At 46.6% G+C, this 19262-nt stretch overlaps 1 protein-coding gene across 1 annotated transcript; it reads right to left on the bottom strand.

The window, feature by feature from the left end:
* Nucleotides 1-3752: 3752 nt before the first annotated feature.
* ELK4 (ETS transcription factor ELK4) lies at nt 3753-18441 on the bottom strand. Its single transcript, XM_081916548.1, has 5 exons — nt 18221-18441; nt 11694-11909; nt 9166-10038; nt 6097-6213; nt 3753-4289 (listed from the first exon to the last, which is right to left on the bottom strand). The coding sequence occupies exons 2-5, from the start codon at nt 11898-11900 to the stop codon at nt 4191-4193; spliced, it is 1296 nt and encodes a 431-aa protein (XP_081772674.1). The 5' UTR covers nt 11901-11909; nt 18221-18441; the 3' UTR covers nt 3753-4190.
* Nucleotides 18442-19262: the final 821 nt, after the last annotated feature.

The following is a 19262-nucleotide window of genomic DNA, read 5'->3' as shown; positions in this document are numbered from 1 at the left end:
AAGCAAAGCACAATACAAGGTAATCAAATATTATCCATCCATCTTTTAAGATAGATCTAACCACTACAGCCCCGGGGGGGGGGGGGAGATGCATTTCCAAATCAGGCCACAACCCATTAATTGTACTTCAGTTTCACTTTGCAAATGACTGTGTTAAATACTCTCCTCTACCTTGAGCCCTTTAAGGACCACATTACACTTTTCTCCAGGGCCACAGACATCAGCCTAATGCTTTCTCCACAAGAAAAAAAGGCTGTAGACATTGGCAAGATTAGGAGCTGTTGTGTTCAGCAGCACTAGATTAGGTCATTCCCTTGTGGCTTACTAATACTATTTATGTTGCTGTTAACAGCCGTGGAGAATTTAAAGTTCTCTGGCATTTCTTAGAATCACAGAATTTAGGGTCTTCTAGTCCAACCCCGTGCAACGCAGGAATCTCAACACAGAATCAAAGATAATAATGGGTTCATTGCGCCCTCTCACAATCTGTTTCTACCTCAACTACTGTAAAACTTGGTGTGATGATTGTGAATGGCGGCTGAAATCCAATACACGTGCTTGGGGGAACTGACACAAGGTAAGAGAAGGAAGTCCTTTTTGCTTACTTGGAACTTGAAAAACAACATTTAGTTTCTTGGGCATCTCTTAATCACTCTGTTTTAAAAACAAACAACAGCCCTCTTGCTACAATACAAAGATGTGCTGTGTGAACAAGTGCTTACATGCAATTAGATATTTCAAAAGGCAATAAAACGGTTGGCAACAATATAACTCTAGCAGATACAATGAATGATTTGGGCTACCCCAAAGAATGCCAAAACTGAGCGAATGAGGTAAAGAGCAATCAGACACCAATTCATGCCAACATAGTATGCAGAATACAAATCAGGATTGCTCTTCTCTCCCAAATAAGAAACAGTTAACTCCCTTAACTCGGTACACACCTGGTTATTTTCTTTTCCGCATACATACACACATACACACACATACAAATATAACATCCAGCTTTTAAAGTTAGATCAGACTCTAACTTAAGTTTGCACACAGTTGAAAGCATAAGAAAAACTTCTTGTGAAAATTAAAATGTTTTCAACACAACAAAAAACAAAACAAAAAGAGAACATGCATGAAAGTAAAAAGACCTGTCCAACCTTGGAACTGGCTGAAACACAAAGACAAAATATCTATATTAGCTGGTTATCTCTTTTGAAACCTTGCAGCATGAAATCCCAATTCTACTAGCACTTGGATCACTGACAGAATAGAGCTGCACTAATTCCACCCTTCAAAGGTGGCACTGGGGTGGAGGGAGGGAGGGTGCTGTAGCATAGTGGCTAAAAGCATGAGACACTTGTTTGCTGTAAGCCCTCCAACAACCTACCATGTCAAGGATGAAGCAGAGAGCTAGTCAAGACCAAATAGAGAAGCAAAGCCTCCACAAAATGAAGCCACGGAGCTCTATCATATCACTCGAAACAGAAGAGCAATAGGTGTATGTATACCTCAGCCCAGTATAACAAGCCACTTACAACAGGGCATCTTTTTGAGACTGGTGGGGCTAGATTGTGAAACCTGGATAAACAAAACTGCTACCAAGATGGCCTAACTTTGGTTCACTTACATGTTTTTAAATATACAAATGGCACTGGTGCACCATATACCACACAAGAAATATTTGACGAAAGATACCCTGCCTGTTTCCTTTGGTGATGGGAGAAAGAAGACAAAAGAACAAATAGTTTGATTGCATTCCTTTAGTGCTCAAGAAGAAATGTAAAGCAAAACAAAACCTCGCTCTGACTTCTCTCCTACCCTCAATACATATGCCAAAAGCAGCCAGCCTAGATTGGCTGCTATTAAAAAGTGCTGTCATTACTTTAGCCCATGAGGCAGAATACAACCCCCCTGTGCAAACTGGGGAACGCAGGTTGCCTCCTCTCACTTACTGCTTGCTGCTATTTTTCTGCATGTCTGCATTAAACAGAATATATGGAAATATTGCACATTCAATTTAGGCACAACAGACATGGACCTTTCAAACGACTTAGCTGATCACGTCTGGAAAATGAATGACAGCAATGCACCTTCAGTAACAGACAAAAGCACACTTTCTGCTGTCTCTTTGGGTTCTAAGCTATATTACATCATTCCTTTCCTCTTACCAGGAGTGGTTTTGGAAGGGCAATCGAAGAAATTAACTTCTGACTGTTCTTGTGAATAGTGCATCGCAAACTCTATGGGAGAAGGAGAAATTTAGTTTATGTATTTCAGTGGGCGGGGGGGGGGGCGGACCTGCCAATGTCTTCTCCTTTAGCATGGTACTCAGCCCTAGGGGACTCTCATACATAGGTACATATTTTGAAATTAACAGAGATTTTGCAGAAGCGCCTGGATGACTGTGCTCAAGTCCCCTGCTGATCTTAAAGAATGGGATGGATGCAAAGCACAGCATTTCAATCTTCTCTCAAATCCAGTAGGTTTAATCTTGCACTGGAGGTGCCATTTCAAATAGTTGCTTCCTTTTCAAGCTCTCTGCTTCTGCAGACTACTAAAAGTCATCATTAAAACTGTGGTGGGAAATAGCATTTAGTCCTTAATAAGTAGCTGGTCAACACTTCCCAATTAAAAAAAATAAAAGGAAAACCCTGCCAAACACCATTCCTGGTATTTATCTTACCTTTCCATCAAATAGCTATGTGACGCTACAGGTCTTGTGGTACTTTCGGGACTTTGGCCCAAATCTAGAAGATAAGGGTAGCACTTATGCAGAAATACTATGCCTCTCAATGCATCTCTTTCTACGGAGAAATAACAACTAATGCTGTAAACATCTATCCAGGTTCCCAACATACTTTCAATTTCCAGTCATATAAGCCAGACCGCCACATCAGGAAGCCAGCATAACATGACCACCAAATTACGTCTAAACTATCCTCATAGTGGAGACATCCAAGAACAGTTCAAGTATGGTTTAACCACTCCCTTGCCGCAAGATTAAGTGCAGTCTGAAAGCAGCTTTTAGCTCTTTCAGGCTATAAAGCAGCCTACACCACCTTGCCCTTTCCCACTCACACCCTCCTCATCAACAGGAACACTTTCAAATAACCACACATTATTTCTACTTTTAGGAGCATAAACATGCTCAAACCTTAAATCCGAGTGAGAGTGTGGCCAAAAAGAAAAGTGGATCAGGGGCCAAGAGCAGCACTGACTGTTCTTTGGATACCTTATTTGTTGAAAGGGAACAGGGGAGAATAAAATAATAGAATACAAGCAAACATTCACTGCTCAAATGTCAGATCTACATACGACCTTATCAAGCATCAAGACAACACCACACACAGCATATCAGATATATGGTTACCCCAATGCCACAAAACATCAGTTGCCAAGATCTGCAATTAGAATGGTGTGCTTCTTTAAATATCAGGGTTTTGTTTTTTAAACCTACCAAGCAACATCAGATGTAAAACATCCAAATATTTCTAAAGACCAAAACGATTCATTCATTCCATGTGCTATGCATTTCTCTGGAGATGAATCAACAATTTTGGCTACAGGATACACACCTAGATCTTCTCTATTTACAGGCAACACCCTTAAAATTTTGCCCAGTTCTTCTATATCACCATAAAATGCTCCTGAAAAGTTTCCTCTTACAAAGAGATAATATATTTTCATACAGCATTCCTGCATTACTAATAGAGAAATTATCAACCCTAAAGCAAGCCTTAAAAAAAAATCAAAAAAAATTTCCAAGTATTTCTTGGAATGCCAGCTTCCAATGGAGATTAATATTTTGATAGGTTATACAAGAAGCAAAGGGGCAAAAGGATACCAGTCAAAAAGGAAAGTTGTGACTGGTATCAGCTGCTGCAGAGTCAATCATTGCATTCCACCCCCCTCAAGAAAAATTGCTTTACCAAGAGAAGCCTTCTTAAATCAGAAGAACCAGGTGAGAAAAGTGATATTGGAGAACAGTCTCCAATTAAGGCGTTTCCATAAAAATTCCCTTATGTCTTGAAAGGAATTTTTGAAAAGGCATTTAAACCGGGAATAGCAAAAAACCCCAAGCCTGTTCATATCGTCTCTGTGGAATTGCAAACCCCATATTGAAAAACAGATTCCATCATTTCGATGAAACCTCTTTATCTTGATTTCCACCTGTCCTTTTCCCAGAAGGCCATACCCTATGTCTTCTGCAAATCTGGGGAGAAAGGCCCAGGAGTGGAGGGCCCGTCCATTCCGGATATCGTAAATGGTCCATGAGTATTCAGCACCGATGGAAACTGAAAAACAGAAACAGATACTGAGATTGCACCAGTGTAAAAAGTTTTCTGTGCACTAGCACTATTCCTTTCAGCAGAATAATTAACAATTTAACATTACCATTTCTAAGAAGCTCAAGTCTGTTCATACTTGCCTTTTCAGTTTGCTCACACTGTAAAATGATCTTACAGAAACGAACCAGGGGAGCAAAGCCACCAGAGATGACGTGGCGACAAATGCCTCCGTTTTCCTAACCTGGTACTATAACAGCTTGCCACTAGAGGGCGTTTTCACTGGGCCACTTTTGACTACAGTACGAGACTGAGATAAAAGGCTATCCTGGGTTCAATTCTTTTACTCTAAAATGCTTGTGAGATTGTTATTTTTTTATTCTGCCCATTAACAGATCAACTGGAAAACCTTTTCAAAAAGCAGCTTTGGACAGCTGTTCCTAGCTCCTGCCAGCACATAATATATAAATGCCACTTCAAGCTTCAAAGTTTGCTGTAGATTACGTTGAGTATTCTCTCTCTCTCTCTCTCTCTCTCTCTATATATATATATATAAATATATCATACGTGTACCTCAACCTGCATATCACAACCTTGGTTCTTTCATTTCAGCATCCATATACAAGAACTGAGTAATTTACTTACGCCATTTTGATGTACACACCGCGTCACACAAATTAAAGATACAAGCTGTACCTTAATTTTTCTGAAAGGCTTGAATAATAGTGAAAAATTGTACACCACCCTTAATCCAAAGATCATAGGGTGGTTACAACAACAAAAAATACTCTTATGTACAGTGGTACCTCGGGTTACATATGCTTCAGGTTACATACTCTGCTAACCCAGAAATATTACCTCAGGTTAATAACTTTGCTTCAAGTTGAGAACAGAAATTGTGCTCTGGCAGCGCAACAGCAGCAGGAGGTCCCATTAGCTAAAGTGGTGCTTCAGGTTAAGAACAGTTTCAGGTTAAGAACGGACCTCTGGAAAGAATTAAGTACTTAACCTGGGGTACCACTGTACACAACATAACAACATACTCAATTTGTTCCTATTAAATCACTAAACGGTATCCTTCACCTGGAATCGAGTGTGGCACTCAAAGCAAACAATTATTTGCTCATTTTACCATTGGATTATCCCAATGACAAAACTATGCTTACTCTTTGGGATTAACACAAGGTCTCTACTGTGCTCATGTTCCATGTTTCATTAAGGATTTTCCATTAAAAGAACAAAGCTAAAAAGAACACATTAAAAGAACATTTTCCAGTCCATTGTGCTTAAACTGGAAGGCTTCCAGAACTAAGGGTAGTGCAAAGTCTGGATTACATGGACTGTTGTTAGCACTCACCCTCCAAGTCAGAATTGGAAAAGCAGGCTTTTTAAAAATTCTGGTTTGGAGTGCAAGTGTTAACCACAGTTTTCTGATTCACTGTCACAGCATCTAAAGTCAGCAGTAAGCTGCAAAGTGAAAGTGAAACTGTGCAGAAGAGGAGGGAGCACAGGAGCCCATGGCTTGTTTCTCAAATGGAAAACCATCTGAATTGAGATGAACTTCTAAATGAACCTATAAGAAAAGGAGATATTTCTATTTTTGCAAATCTCATTGGCTCTTTTACATAAGTCATCCACTGGTGGAGTAAGGGGGTGCAGTGGGTGCAGCCCGCCCCTGCTGTCATCCCTGAAGGGGGGGTGACATCGCCCCCCACCCCCCTGGGATGCTTACCCCGCCCCCGGGTACACAGCACGTGTGGCACTCCGAGTGCCAGAGCAGCTAGCTCCACCTCTGAAGTCATCCACTGGAACTTACCTGGAAAAGGGTGTTAGCACCTTGCAATCTTGCTGGGCTGAGAGGGGCAACTGGACTGAGAGTGCTCCAGAAATGGATACTGGAGAGCAAGGGGCTTGGGGTCAGCAAAATAGGCGTCTGTGAGACATACAAAACAATGTCACAACACCAGTTTAATATAGGAACTTAACATAAGAAACCATTTAACACCTGAATTTCCATTACCAGCAGTATAACTAGCAAGCATTTAACACTTCCAAGCCATCGAAGTCACCTGGGCTTAGACTCATCGAATTGTAGAGTTGGAAGGGATCTTGAGGATCATCTATGCCAACCCCCTGCAATGCAGGAATGTGCAGCATACGGGGATCGAACTTGAAACCTTGGCACTATCAGCACCACGCTCTAAGGGAGCCAAGGCAGTTGTTTCAGCACCAGACACCCAAAATAGCAGGTGATCAAGTTTGGAAAGTCAATACTTAAGTTGAATAGCTTTTGGTGAATGTGTGCAAATCTACAATTGAACATGAGCTAGATAGAACAGATTCAAGCAAAGATGGCCACTTTTAACAGTGATCTGAACTAATTTCTGACATCTAAGCTTTGTTCATGCTGTACTCACACAGCTAGTATTTTAAAAAAACAAAAAACCATGCACCTAAACCTTGCTGTATACTTTGTCTCTTTGAAATTAAGCTAGCACAGACACACTGCAAAAAGAACATTACATTTGCATTGGCTTTTGGTGTATCCAAACATGAAAAATCAGTTTAGGAAGTTTGGATCTCTCAAATGGTTTTCATACCACCCTTGCCAAAAAGTTCCAGAAACTTGAGGCATTCTGAACTGACACTATGCTCTACCTCCATCATGTAAAGATCAGTGCATATTACAGTGGTGCCTCGCAAGACGAAATTAATTCGTTCCGCAAGTCTCTTCGTCTTGCGAGTTTTTCGTCTTGCGATGCACGGTTTTCCATAGGAATGCATTGAAAATCAATTAATGCGTTCCTATGGAAAAAGCCTTCCCCCGACCTCTTCTGGCGGGCGGCATTTTAAAATCGCCCGGGACAGCGGAGGACTTCTCCGCTGTCCGGGGCGATTTAAAAGCCCCTGGGAAGGCAGGCAGGGGGGACAAAGGCTTTCCCGCCCGGCCGCCCGGCTTCGGGACATCGTTCCGATGCCGGGCGGCTGGGGGAGGCTTTCCTGCCCCACCGCCCGGCATCGGGACGATGCCCCGAAGCCGGGCGGCTGGGGGAGGCGTTCCTGCCCCACCGCCCGGCATCGGGATGATGCCCCGAAGCCGGGCGGGGGGGGAGGCTTTCCCGCCCGGCCGCCCGGCTTCGGGACATCGTTCCGATGCCGGGCGGCTGGGGGAGGCGTTCCTGCCCCACCGCCCGGCATCGGGACGATGCCCCGAAGCCGGGCGGCTGGGGGAGGCGTTCCTGCCCCACCGCCCGGCATCGGGACGATGCCCCGATGCCGGGCGGCTGGGGGAGGCGTTCCTGCCCCACCGCCCGGCATCGGGATGATGCCCCGAAGCCGGGCGGGGGGGGGAGGCTTTCCCGCCCGGCCGCCCGGCTTCGGGACATCGTTCCGATGCCGGGCGGCTGGGGGAGGCGTTCCTGCCCCACCGCCCGGCATCGGGACGATGCCCCGAAGCCGGGCGGGGGGGGGAGGCTTTCCCGCCCGGCCGCCCGGCTTCGGGACATCGTTCCGATGCCGGGCGGCTGGGGGAGGCGTTCCTGCCCCACCGCCCGGCATCGGGATGATGCCCCGAAGCCGGGCGGGGGGGGGAGGCTTTCCCGCCCGGCCGCCCGGCTTCGGGACATCGTTCCGATGCCGGGCGGCTGGGGGAGGCGTTCCTGCCCCACCGCCCGGCATCGGGACGATGCCCCGAAGCCGGGCGGCTGGGGGAGGCGTTCCTGCCCCACCGCCCGGCATCGGGACGATGCCCCGATGCCGGGCGGCTGGGGGAGGCGTTCCTGCCCCACCGCCCGGCATCGGGATGATGCCCCGAAGCCGGGCGGGGGGGGGAGGCTTTCCCGCCCGGCCGCCCGGCTTCGGGACATCGTTCCGATGCCGGGCGGCTGGGGGAGGCGTTCCTGCCCCACCGCCCGGCATCGGGACGATGCCCCGAAGCCGGGCGGGGGGGGGAGGCTTTCCCGCCCGGCCGCCCGGCTTCGGGACATCGTTCCGATGCCGGGCGGCTGGGGGAGGCGTTCCTGCCCCACCGCCCGGCATCGGGATGATGCCCCGAAGCCGGGCGGGGGGGGGAGGCTTTCCCGCCCGGCCGCCCGGCTTCGGGACATCGTTCCGATGCCGGGCGGCTGGGGGAGGCGTTCCTGCCCCACCGCCCGGCATCGGGACGATGCCCCGAAGCCGGGCGGCTGGGGGAGGCGTTCCTGCCCCACCGCCCGGCATCGGGATGATGCCCCGAAGCCGGGCGGGGGGGGGAGGCTTCAAAAGCCGTCCGGGGGCTTTTAAATCGCCCCAGACAGTCCCGGGGCGATTTAAAAGCCCCCGGTTAGGCAGGCAGGGGGGGCAAAAGTCTTTGCCCCCCCTGCCTGCCTTCAAAAGCCGTCCGGGATAGCGGGAAGCGCTTCCCTGCTATCCCGGACCGCTTTTAAAATGCTGGCGGTGGGGAGCAAAGCCTTTCGCCCCCGCCGGCCTTCCTGGACCTCTTCTGAAGTCCGGAGGGGGGGGAAGGCTTTGCTCCCCACCGCCAGCATTTAAAAAAAGGTCCCCGAGATTTCCCTATGGGCTTTCGTCTTGCGATGCAAGCCCATAGGGAAAATCGTCTAGCGAAGCGTCGCAAAAACCGAAAAACCCTTTCGTCTTGCGGGTTTTTCGTCTTGCGAGGCATTCGTCTAGCGGGGCACCACTGTACACTAAACACACCTTGGTCTGGTTGGCTATGTACCTGATCACAGACAACAGGTTAGATTTCCATCCAGCTTCAAAAAATCCCTGTCTGCTCACTCATAATCTTTAGAAATGTTAGCACACCTCTTCTGAAGAGGTCATCTCTCTGCCATGCTTCCTGTACACATACAGGATTTGGTCTAGAAGTAACAGAAGACAGGATTACCTGTGAAAAAAGTGCTGGTGTAAGAGAAGCAGTAGGGAGAGAAGGGCTTAGTATCCCCAGCGGACTTGGGTCACTGCCAGTAATGACCAGAGTGGGAGCAATTTCCAGCCCTTTAGGCTTTCTAGTTCGGCTATGACGAAACTCCTTTTCTAGCATGGAAGAACCCTGCTCTTTGAACTCCAAGACTTGGTTCTGAGAATGTTCCAGCTGCTGGCACGACACAGGCTCAGGATCTGTGTCTATAGCCAGATCAGGTGGCAAAGGAGACCTGGGAGGAACCTGGAGAGGAGGAGAAACGGAGGCTGCAGGAGGCGTAGGGGCGAAATTGGCGGTCAAGCATGGCAAGGATGTGGACGTCTCAGCTTTCGGTGTTACCAGGGACTCCAAAGCCTGGAGACTCTCATCTGAGCCAGAAGGGAGAGTGGAAGCAGTTGACAGAGTAGAGGGTGGCTGAGCAGCAGAGGCAAGGGGGGAGATCGAAAGCTTTTTGGAGGACACGGTCACAAATTTTATGACCGACGGTGTCAGTTCCTGAGGACCTTTCTTCTCCACCGGTTTCTCGGTCGGGTTCTCCATATTGATTGGCTTAAAGAGTTTTACACAAGAGGAAGAGTTCAGGGAGTTCAAAGTGAATGAAGAATATAGGCCTGAGTGGATGTAATCATTGCGGCTGGAGGACTTTGCAGAGGGCTGAGGCTTCTCCTTCCCATAGTTCTCCACGTCCTTTGCAGCATTGCTAACGTCTAACAAGCCCGTCTGAGACTCGGCATCACCCTCAATCCTGCCAACTGCTAAGGGGTCCATATTCAAAATCTCCGGGTAAGACACAAACTTGTAAACAAACTTCTGGCCATTCACTTTTTTGATGATGTTCTGTGGAAACATCAAGCAATAAGAAGGCGTCAGGCACTCCCCTCATTTGAAGCCTTGCTCAACCCAAGAACGCCCCACTTCAATAAGAAAATTACTTACATTTGAGGACAAGCCTAGTTACATAGTTATTGGATCCAGGCTAAGTTGCTAACACTTAATCAGCAATGACCAAGCCCCATTGATTTTAATGGAAACGAAGTACAACTAGCTTAGCCTGGATTCTGCCTACATTTCTATCCCTCCCTTCCATTTAGAAACTCAGAGTGGCTTAAGGGGGTGGGGGGGGAGTCCTGGGTACTGTTCACCCCTGCAGTAATCAGGTCACACCCACAGTTAGCTCCAACAAGGCTACAGCACTGGCTGAATCCAGAACATTCACCCATCATGGAAAGTTCTGCCATTTCTCTCCTGTCTGGCCACCCGCACACTAAAAAGCCTATCCGCAATGTGCATTAAATCATAATGGCCCTGAACTTATGTCATACATAATGGGCCCAGACTCAGACCTAAACATTTTATGGCCTTGATTTAAAAGGCAAGGAAGCTTAAGCCCAAATACTGAAGATGGGCACTGTGTTTGCATCTGTGGGCGCACTGTGTTACAGCACCAAGGTTAAGTACTCAAATGAGAGAAGATTTATGTAACTTTTATGTAGCTGATGGGAAATAAGCAGCTGACATTCAGCAGAACAGCATGAACTGCAGCCACTTCAATGCCTCTAAGTCCTATTCAGCAACACTTATTTCCTTCTGCACTTACTGAAGTACTGAATTGTAAGTTTAATGAGCAAGCCAATGTTATCTCAACTTTAAGTTCTAATCTGCAGGCCTCCGGAACATTTATTTTCTTATCCCATGCACCCACACAAGGACAGTTTGCAAAATAAGATCATATGAAAATATCCCTCTTCCTTGTTCTTGGGTAGCACTGAATAGGCTCCTTCTAGGGGGGGGGGGAGCAATGTACTTGCACAGGAGGTGGGGTAGCTTCCTATGTCATTCACTATTCTGGAAAAGGCAATGCATATATATGTGAAGTAAAAGGGTGGGGGAGATTAAAGTCTACTTGAATTCAGACTTAAAACATTTTAGGACAGTGCCAAATACAAAATGGCATCACAGGAGTATAGTAAGTTGTAATTACTTTGTGTTTTTAGGGCTTTCATTTCCCCGAAATTTGTACTCATTTCTGGCAACCTGACAGGTGATTTTCTTGGAAAGCCTCACTTAAACGTCTAAGACACTTAATAACTCTTTAGAAGTAGTTTAGGGCCTGAAAATCTAAACTCTCAGCCACAGAAAACAGCTCTCATGATACCCAAGCTTGTACAGTGGTACCTCGGGTTAAAAATGCTTCAGGTTACACACTCTGCTAACCCAGAAATAGTGCTCCAGGTTAAGAACTTTGCTTCAGGATAAGAACAGAAATCGTGCTCCAGCGGCATGGCAGCAGCAGGAGGCCCCATTAGCTAAAGTGGTGCTTCAGGTTAAGAACAGTTTCAGGTTAAGAACAGACCTCCAGAATGAATTAAGTACTTAACCCGAGGTACCACTGTATAGCATTGCATTACCCTTGGAAAACAGAAAAGCTCATTAGGCTGAGGCAGAAGGAAAGGAGGGTTACACATCTGATACAAACTAAATGCTGGAGTTACCTTCACATAGTAATATCTGAGAGCACGGCTGAGTTTGTCGTAGTTCATACTGGGCTTGTTTTTACGGATCCCCCAGAGGCGGGCCACCTCTTCCGCCTGCAGCAACTTGAACTCTCCGTCATTGGAGGTCCAGCAGATGATATCCTTGTTCCGAGGCTCCTGGAGGAGTTGTAAAAGGAACTGCCACAAGGTGATCGCACTGTCCATAGCAGTGAGCTGAAATGCAGAAGAAGAGAAGCTGAGAAGATTCTCACAGGGGTCATGCACAATGCTTTGGGGGGGGGGCACATGCACATCTCTCCTAAAATAAATTGTATATTTGCAATAATCTGTACTGCCAGAGGAGAAACACGAGTTACCAACAGAAACAAAATACAAAAGTTTAGGAGGGCCATATTCTCTACACTGTGACTATTTGTAGTCTCATCTAGTTAAATCAAAACAGTTTGGAGAGCCACACTAACTCATTACACTTATCTATGAAAACTCCCTCCATAAGTCCAGCTTTGCTCATCAGAAACTGTGCCAGTGCAGCAGCCAGATCAGTCTCTTTGCAGAACATTCAAAACAAAAATAGCATAAACAGCACACACAAAGCGAAACAGCCACAATTACAATTTACATTTTTTTCTCTTAAGAAAATGCATTACTACTGATGCTAGAGGGGCAAAGGGTGTTGTCTTGTTCAAGGATTGGCCACCATGTTGCTTTTTATTTTAGCACTCAAATCTACTTCTGAATGAAATCTGAGTTATAAAATATAACACATTAGAGAAGGGATAGTCAGTGTGGTGCCCTCCAGATGCTGTTGATCTCCATCTCTCATCAACCCCTCCTAGCATGGCTAATAGCCAGGGATAAAGGGAGCTGTAATCAAGCAACATCAGGAAGCTACTACATTGGCCAGCTCTGGATTAGAGAATGAAAGGAGCGCAGGCCAGTTTTCATATTATGCAAACAAATATACCCTTCATAAGCAACCACCAATCCTGGCTCTCTGATGAATGTTCAAGTAAATCCACACATTTGCAAACATGTGTTGGGTCATATTCACATGTTACCACCTTACATGTACACCTGAAAAACTGTAGTGTCTGAACAGACATAAATCTGCTACCACATCCTCGTTCAAAGATGGAGAGATGAGCAGCCAGGCTATCCGCTGGTGCAGGCACCACGCAAGTTCTAGTTTTAATATTACATTGTCCTCCAAACTCCTACAACTGAAGAAAGAAGGACAGGTGCCCAGTTATATATACAGCACACTGAAATAAAGAGGTTCTTCAGTGGTGGAAATATTCATCTCACCTAGCTCTTATTTCACCTGAGTGAAATTCACCATTGGCACACCGTGTGCAAAGTCCAGTCTAATGGGGGCTATCTTTTCCTCTCACACAGGCCAAAGCAAGATGTAGACACAGCAGAGGCTCTGTTGGAAGGTCACTATGAGGATGGAGCTGAAGTCTTGGCCCACCACTATCCTCAAGGTCTTTTCACTAAACTAACTGCTGAGATATACAAACTGCCAGTTTCAGGGCAGGTGGTGCAAATTGATACCCAGAATAACTTTGGTAGCATGTACACATTATTGAATCAAGACAAAAAGTAAGAGATAATTCTGTAGGAGAAACTCTTCGACCTATTCAAAGGAGATGATTGAATGTAGTTGGCTCTATAAAAGGATTCGTAGGACAATCTAGCATGACAAAACAGGGTTAAGCATTCCTAATTAAATTTTGCCTTGGGGCAGGTACTTCTCCCTGCTCCCCCTTTAGGTAGAGTCTATCATTCCGTCTAGGGACGCAGGTGGCGCTGTGGGTTAAAGCCTCAGCGCCTAGGACTTGCCGATCGAAAGGTCGGCGGTTCGAATCCCTGTGGCGGGGTGCGCTCCCGCTGCTCGGTCCCAGCGCCTGCCAACCTAGCAGTTCGAAAGCACCTCCGGGTGCAAGTAGATAAATAGGGACCGCTTACCAGCGGGAAGGTAAACGGCGTTTCCGTGTGCGGCTCTGGCTCGCCAGAGCAGCGATGTCACACTGGCCATGTGACCCGGAAGTGTCTCCGGACAGCGCTGGCCCCTGGCCTCTTAAGTGAGATGGGCGCACAACCCCAGAGTCTGTCAAGACTGGCCCGTACGGGCAGGGGTACCTTTACCTTTTTATCATTCCGTCTGTTTTTAATGGGACCTTGCCAAGGGAAGGAGTCATTTAAAGAACTCAAGACACGCACCACACAGATATGCAACACTAGCAGACTATACTGTTAAAAGAACAGGCCTGTGTTGAATCTTTTAATTTGTTTCTTTCTGGATATTCAGAAGGAGCAGATCCCAACCCCCCTCAACTCCACTTCTGACCAGAACCAACAGGATTATCTGCCTCAAGAAACAACCAGGTAATATAACTGAGGAAAACCCAGTTTTACATGCAAAGGATCAACTCTGTCACTTTGCACTAATCCAGCTAAGAAACTAAGATTTGGTGTTTACTTTTCAGTATAGAAGCCACCTTTCTAAGGTGCTTACCGTTTTGCTTCTGTTCAGGCATTTTGCTAGCCAGAGGAAATAATGATGTCTTATAGGTAAAAAAACCCACCTGTAGTTATGCCACTATCCTATAGCTAGGACAAAAATACACATGCATCCTCACTACAGGGATCCCTGTAGTGCATCCCTCAACAACTCTGATTCTACTCCAGCACAGCTGCAAAGGTATTCTTATTTACTAGACCTATTAGTTGTTTGTTACTTAAAAGGTCTCCAGGTGGTTTACATTGAAAATGGAAGCATAAATTCAACTAAGTTGTTGCATGTGCCATGGAACAAGGTCTGCTCATGCAACTAAACTTTCCTCCCCTCACACACACCCCAACAGCTCTGGAGGGTTTAGGGGGCATGGAGGTCCGATTATGCAAGCCTACCCCAGTCAGAGCTACGTTAAATTCCACCCCCACATTACACTGACATTTTTCTTCAACACCTGGTGCCAAAAGGATATCAGTATGGGCTTGCTTCAAATGGTGCCTGCACATTTTGCTTCATGACTTTCATTCTACAAGGTTTAGTGTCTAGGTCCCCTGCTGGGGACAAATACAGCAGCAGCTCCTGTACCCCACTCCCTTTGATGGCTCTGCCCTTGAATATGCCAAAACTATTCTCCCTGGGTGGCCCCATTTCAATGCCATCTTTTTTTGGCACAGAGCCATTCACTTTGTTATTATAGGAGGGAATATTTATAAATGCATCCTTATTGTAGTTCAGATATTTTTGTTTTAAGAAAATGCTGTGATCTCAGTAAGCATTTCCGGGGAGGAAATCAAAGTTCACAGGAGAAAGGGTAGGCTTGCAGGGCTGATTACAAATAGCTACCATAGCCTTACAGAGATCAAAGTCCTGAACGGAACTGCAAGATTTCAATGCTTTTAGCAGTTGCTTTCATTTTCCAAGTTCCTGGCTTGTATATGCGTGCACGCGCACACACACACACACACACACACACCAGACTTCAGACTTCACACCACAAAAATGAAGCCCAAGGATTTTCATACAAATAACTCACGACACTGACAGAGCATCCCATCTCACTTTCAGAAGCATTTCTACAGGGATCTTGCGCATTCAATGAAGAGAGTTATTAACATACTTTTTGCAACTTTTCCAATAGAAGAGAGGTAGAAAGATCCCCATAATAAGCAAATTCAAGTGTTTGCAGCAGTTTGTAAACATGAACCCCTCTGCCAGTTTAAGAGTTTTCAAAAATATACATTTGTTTATTTTTCTAGTTTGCTCCTACCAACCACAAAAACATCCCGCTATGTCTCCCTGCTCCAGTTCCTGCCCACAACTGCTGTCCCATCTCTTGGCCAGGTTAGGAGCAGCAAACCAAACACAACCCAAAGCTGGGCAGCTGGGTATGAAGCAAGCAAAGTTTAGCAAGGGGTACAGTGGTACCTCAGGTTACATACGCTTCAGGTTACATATGCTTCAGGTTGCAGACTCCGCTAACCCAGAAATAGTGCTTCAGGTTAAGAACAGAAATCGTGTTCCAGCAGCGCAGCGGCAGGCCCCATTAGCTAAAGTAGTGCTTCAGGTTAAGAACAGTTTCAGGTTAAGAATGGACCTCCAGAATGAATTAAGTACTTAACCTGAGGTACCACTGTATTTTGCCACAATGGCAATAAGAAGAGGGTGACAATGGATGAGGGTCACATGCAATGAAGCAAATGGGGATACTTAAGGAAAGATAGGACTCCCTTAGAACAGAAGCAGACTAGTTGCTGCAGGAGTAGATTAAAGTAAACTTAAAGGGAACAAGAATGTGAGGAAATGCTAACAGATTCTGAAAATCTGAATGGGGCAGAAAAGAGTAAGCATGTTGTGTAAGACGGGGGAAATTAGGAAGGGGTCCAGAAAAAAGTAGCAATCTATGGGCTAAATGGATTTTACTATGGGGCAGTGGGAAGAAAAGACAAGAGAGATACACCAGGAGAGGAGTCAAATGGTAACAGAGGGACATGTCTGGGATGCAGAACTCAGATCACATGACACAGATCAATTATTATCTCTTCTAACTGGTTTTAGGAACCACAGGGTTGTTATAGAAAAAGATAATAGGCCAGAGTTTACCCATATATCCAAGTGTCTTGTTTATAGGTAAAGAATGCTAATTTGTGTTAATGACTGGAAACCAGAGGCATGCCCTAGTTATCTGCGTAAGGTTGTGAGTTTAGCCAATAATTTCATTGCTGAGCAGTAGGAGAAATGGCAAGATGATATGAAGGCAGACCATGGGGGACTATGGAGTGTATGGCATATATGTGCGTTGCGACATGATGCCGTTGTCGTGGCAAGATCAAACACAGAAGTGATTTTTTATTTTTTACAGGGGGGAGCTGATACAGCTCCTTGCCAAGCCCTAAGTATGCCTCTGCTAGAAACACAGAACTAGGCTTAGGGTATAATTCAACCCCCACTGCCCACACTGGGGTGTGTGTGTGTGTTTGGATTGCATCACTCCACTGGTACAGAGCTTCTTTTCCCTTCGCAGCAGCTGGTATGGGTGACAGGGCTATAGATGCAGAGGTGTCTCTACCACACTGTGCAACTGCCAGGCCACAGTTCAGATTCTTTTGCCAATCAATGTGATCTTGTATAATGGCAGGATCTGCAGGGGTGATTAACCTGTATTTGGCCTACAACTCACATCATTTGTGACCAGTGGCCACACACGCTGGAGCTGATGGGTGTCCAACAGCTTCTGATAAGCCACAGGTTAACTACCCTGATACAAGTCCAGATCATATTGGCATTAGGAATTTCAACTAACAAATTATTTTTAAAGTCACAACCTCTTGAAACATGCAAAAAGAAAAGCTAAAATGAGCACAGACTCTTCTTTAAAGAGGTGTTTGTACACATGAGCATTACAAGAGAAGGGCTTATTCTTTCCACTCCCAAACTGTAAGTTACAGAGTGTATTTTAGGAAGGACATAACTCTGGGATAGCTGTGTATGACGTCCTGTTCTTATGACACACACAACCAGTATAGAAGCTGTGTAAACCCTGCAGAAATACCCAACACAGTTTACTCACATTCATGCAAATGCAGCCTCAGGTAACAAGAAACTGACTGTCATAAGTGCTAGAAACCAGAAGAGACAGACAACACAAAATAGGGGGACATGAACTCCAGGAAAGCCATGATGAAAGATTCTGAAAAGCAAGGCAGCTGGGAAGATAACAACATATTTGAGGAACCACATTTTAAGATTTCTGCAGAAACCAGAAGACAAGACTGAGATTAAATTCCATAGGCTGGGTCTGTAGTTAAGCCCCAAGGGATGCAGGACAATGTATAAACATCAGTTATAAAGAAAAACTAATGGGCTTCTGCCAGTATAGTCCAGAAGACAGATTTCAGCTGCTCGGGCTAGGAAGGCATTTCCGAATTATTGCTTAGCCAGAACTCTCACACCCATTCCCTCCTTCCTTCACCTGTGAAAAAAATGGCAGTAGTTTGGGCAGGGCTGCTTGAAAGAAGCCAGCGAGATAACACGCTGTAGAGAAGCACCTATGCACCAGCAAGTGGAACTAATGTGACTGGCAGCAAATGCTGACCAATTTGATTCTACTAATTACAGAAGCGAGTGGGTACAACACAGCCAGTCTCTGAGTAGAGTTGATAGAAGGAATGAGAAGAAACCCATAAAGCAGCTGCAACAGAGAATGGGGGAAAGTGGTTAGCAGCCCCACATGGAACCACAAGGGCGGGCGATGGGGGGGATGAGCTTAATCTTGTACGGAAACCCTAGTTTAGCCCCTGGATTAATAACAAAGCGGTTCCCCTGAGCATGGGCAGAGAGCACTTCTGCCAGCCTTCGAGGACGTAGCCGTCCGTCCCACCTAGGGAAGCAGAGGCCACCGCGCGGGCTGAGCGTCTTCCAGGGCGATCCTGGCCGGGCCGGGGGTGTGGCACCGGGGCCCGGGGCGGGACGGAGGTCGACGGGGAAGGGGTCCCGGGCCGGCACTCACCTAGGCGGAGCCCGCCGCCCGCGCCAAGCGGTCCCCGTGCGGCGGCAGGTGCTGAGCTCCCTGCCGAGTCCCTGCCTTTCATGGCCGGGAGTCCCCGCGGAGACTCCGAGTCCGAGTCCCCATCCCTTCGCGGCCGACGCGGAAGCAGCGAGCCGCGTCGCGAAAGGGGGCTGACGGGGCAGCAGCTTCACTCCGTAGCTGGCGGACTCCGCGGTCTCATTACGGCCGCCGTACCCGCCACTTCCGCCCCTCCACCCTCCCGGGAATGGAAACTTGCGGGCCTAGCCAATCGTAAGGAGGCGCAGTCGGAGAGCGGACCAATGAAAACGCTCGGCCCGCCTCCCGCCCGCATGGCACTGTGGGGATTGGAGTTTTTTCCCCTTCTAAGAAGTGGTTGCTGGCTGCCTCTACAGGCCAGAGAGAGAGAGGGGGGAGGAGTGTATGCTTGTGTTTTGTCATTTTGTAATATTTATTGCATGGACTCGAAGCAAGTGGCCAGGGCGCCCGTGGAGGCACGCCCACTTTCTTGTCGATAATCTGTTTAGTTTGAATTTATTCACGTTTAATGCCACGATCATTTTGCAGAGCTTTAAAGCGATAAACCCACAGACCAAAACCCATACGAAGCATAGGAGCCAGCTCCTGGGGGCCGAGGTACCTTTGCACACACACTCCAATAAAATATTTGAAGGGCCAGCCCCCTCCCTTCCCAAACTGTCGGGCATTACATTCAAATGGTGTCTTGTGATTGATTATGTGGTAGAAGGGCTTACCTGCCCCCCCCCCAATATTTGATTTAAGTTGGCACCCCGGATAGAGGCCAGTGGTTTCTAAGCCAGAGGATGTGATTGCAGGATAAATAGGTAATGATTTAAGAGGAGAGATGGTGTTCTGCCAATTGTCTGATGTTAGAGAACAAGCAGGAGATAACTTTCAATAGGGAAAAAGACAAGGATTCAGAGACAAAGGAGCATGGGTGAATATACTCTTTCTAAAGTAAAATTCATGTTCTGAACAAACTTTGCCCCCCACTTGCCGCAGT

This window comes from Podarcis melisellensis (genome assembly GCF_964234715.1).
Source record: "Podarcis melisellensis genome assembly, chromosome: 6".
NCBI lineage: Eukaryota > Metazoa > Chordata > Lepidosauria > Squamata > Lacertidae > Podarcis > Podarcis melisellensis.
The sequence above is the reverse complement of the archived record's forward strand: the minus strand, read 5'-3'. Positions and strand labels throughout refer to the sequence as shown.